The 1,990-nt window shown below is 38.6% G+C and overlaps 1 protein-coding gene across 1 annotated transcript; it reads right to left on the bottom strand.

The window, feature by feature from the left end:
• Window positions 1-546: 546 nt before the first annotated feature.
• LOC143891155 (uncharacterized) lies at window positions 547-1,032 on the bottom strand. The gene has a single exon (XM_077395793.1). It carries the CDS (start codon window positions 1,030-1,032, stop codon window positions 547-549), a length of 486 nt encoding a protein of 161 aa, XP_077251908.1.
• Between the last annotated feature and the right edge of the window lie 958 nt (window positions 1,033-1,990).

Below are 1,990 nucleotides of genomic sequence, written 5' to 3'. Positions count from 1 at the left end.
TGATCAAATTTTGGCTAGAGAAAAAAAGTGAAAAAAGGTTAGGGTTTCGGTTAGGCTCTCTTCTTTTCTCTCTCTATTGCAAAAATGAGAAAACCCTAATCCCCCCAAAAGAGAGCCCCTAAAGCCCTATTTATAGATTTTTGGGGTAAATTTTAACCTCCATTAGTTTCCTTGGATGCTCCTCGTATTTGTGTATTTATCTTTAAAGTTGTTGAATAAAGGGTGGTCTGAGGGAAATTGCTTAATGAAAATTAAGAAGATAAATTCGAGTCCTTTTAATTGTCTAGGGACAACCTCCTTTTAGTAACTCATTCACTGTTCATTCCCCAGGCCACCCCCTGGTCTGAATAATACACTTCTCTTTTCAACACTACAATTCTAACTATACTCGTCCTATTAAGTAATGTTGGCAGATTTTGACAAAATTTTGCAAGGACCCCTTTTGGATCCTAACCTACTCTAGGGTAAAATTTGGGACACTAATTCAATCATTTGAAGATTTTTTATTCGAATATGACGATTTAGGGTTCGGTCAAAATGGGGTGTCTACACTTGGCCTTTTCCTCTCCTTTTCCCCTTACCTTTCAGTTTGGAGAATGAATGTACATCATCCTCAGCTAAGAGGACACTCTTCTTGTTTACCTTCTGTAGATCTTCAGTTGACTGGAGTTGGTTTAATAGCTTAGTCAACGTCATTGTTAACTTGTTTATATGATAGGTCATCACAAACTCTTTGAATGACCCTGGTAGGGAAGCAAGAACACTGTCTATCTGTGTTTTTGCATCCATGATGGCCCCCAAGATGTCGAGTTCATTAAGAAAACTCATTATCTTTAACATATGGTCTCTGACCGGGGTTCCCTCTACCATCTTAGTGGATACAAGACCTTTTATCCCAATCAGACTAATTGTGTGATTCTGCGCTCCAAATAATTCTTTTAGATTAAGCATTATTTCTGCAGTTGTAGCCATTCTAACATGTTGCTGTTGCAGCACATTGGACATGGAGCCAAGGATATAACACTTAGCCATTTTAATATCATCAGTTCATTTTTGCCTCCTGTCCCTTTCAGCCAGTGGGGCATCGACATGAGGCTATCTAGATTCAGCAGTGGTAAGAACCAAGTAAACTTTCATAGATGTTAAAACCAGCATCAAATTTCTTTTCCAGTCAATGTAATTAGGGCCGGTTAACTTATTATCCTCTAGGATTCTGTATAGTGGGCTGAAGGAAGCCATCGATCTACATTCAATGAAAAAGAGAGGTACACATTAGCAAAATTACCAAATTTAAGTTCATTAATTTCATGACATATTTCCATCGGATCTGGGTTTTCGATCTACGATGGTAGCATCCATTGTACGTCTCATTCATGGGCCCCTCAACCTCGTGAATCAAGAGAAATGTGCAGTTTCTCCAATGGATACCGGAAACCTATCCAAAACTTTGAACAAGTGGATTCTTCTAATCCATTATGTCTCACATAATATCCGATTTTGTTTTTGGTCTCCAAGCATCGCGGTATGTTTATCCTTTGGGCTTCAATACCATTTGCTTAGTTAAGTTAGACCCATTGCCTCGAAAAACAATGGAAATCTACAAAGGCTTCTGCTTTGGCATTTGACCTTTGCATTTTCACATGTTTCCCTTATCCCTATGGGAATCTAACGATTACTCCTGCCAAGGGAATGGAATCGGCTTCTGCTTTGGCATTCGACCGTTCTATTCTCCTTACTAGCCAACCACTAGATGGCTATGGAAGGCCATGGAGTTTAATTCTTTCAATTTGAACTCCATTGATCAAGTTAATATCATAATGAGGCTATTGTTATAGTGGGAGTGTGAATATAACATTACTTGCATGTTTTAAGTAAACACATCCAATGGAAAGAGACATGCATGAAACAAGCACAAAGCAATCATAAGGCATCCATCACATGAACAAATCCATCCAAACCATAGGCTCAATTTGGTATTTGGATTGTAGGG

Source organism: Tasmannia lanceolata, unplaced genomic scaffold (assembly GCF_043159265.1).
Source record: "Tasmannia lanceolata isolate RefF3 unplaced genomic scaffold, GAP_Taslan_0.1 ptg000013l, whole genome shotgun sequence".
In the NCBI taxonomy this organism is placed as follows: domain Eukaryota; kingdom Viridiplantae; phylum Streptophyta; class Magnoliopsida; order Canellales; family Winteraceae; genus Tasmannia; species Tasmannia lanceolata.
The sequence above is the reverse complement of the archived record's forward strand: the minus strand, read 5'-3'. Positions and strand labels throughout refer to the sequence as shown.

Excerpts from the sequence above, each read along its gene's own strand:
- LOC143891155 (XM_077395793.1), bottom strand. The coding sequence starts at position 1,032 with ATGGCTAAGTGTTATATCCTTGGCTCCATGTCCAATGTGCTGCAACAG.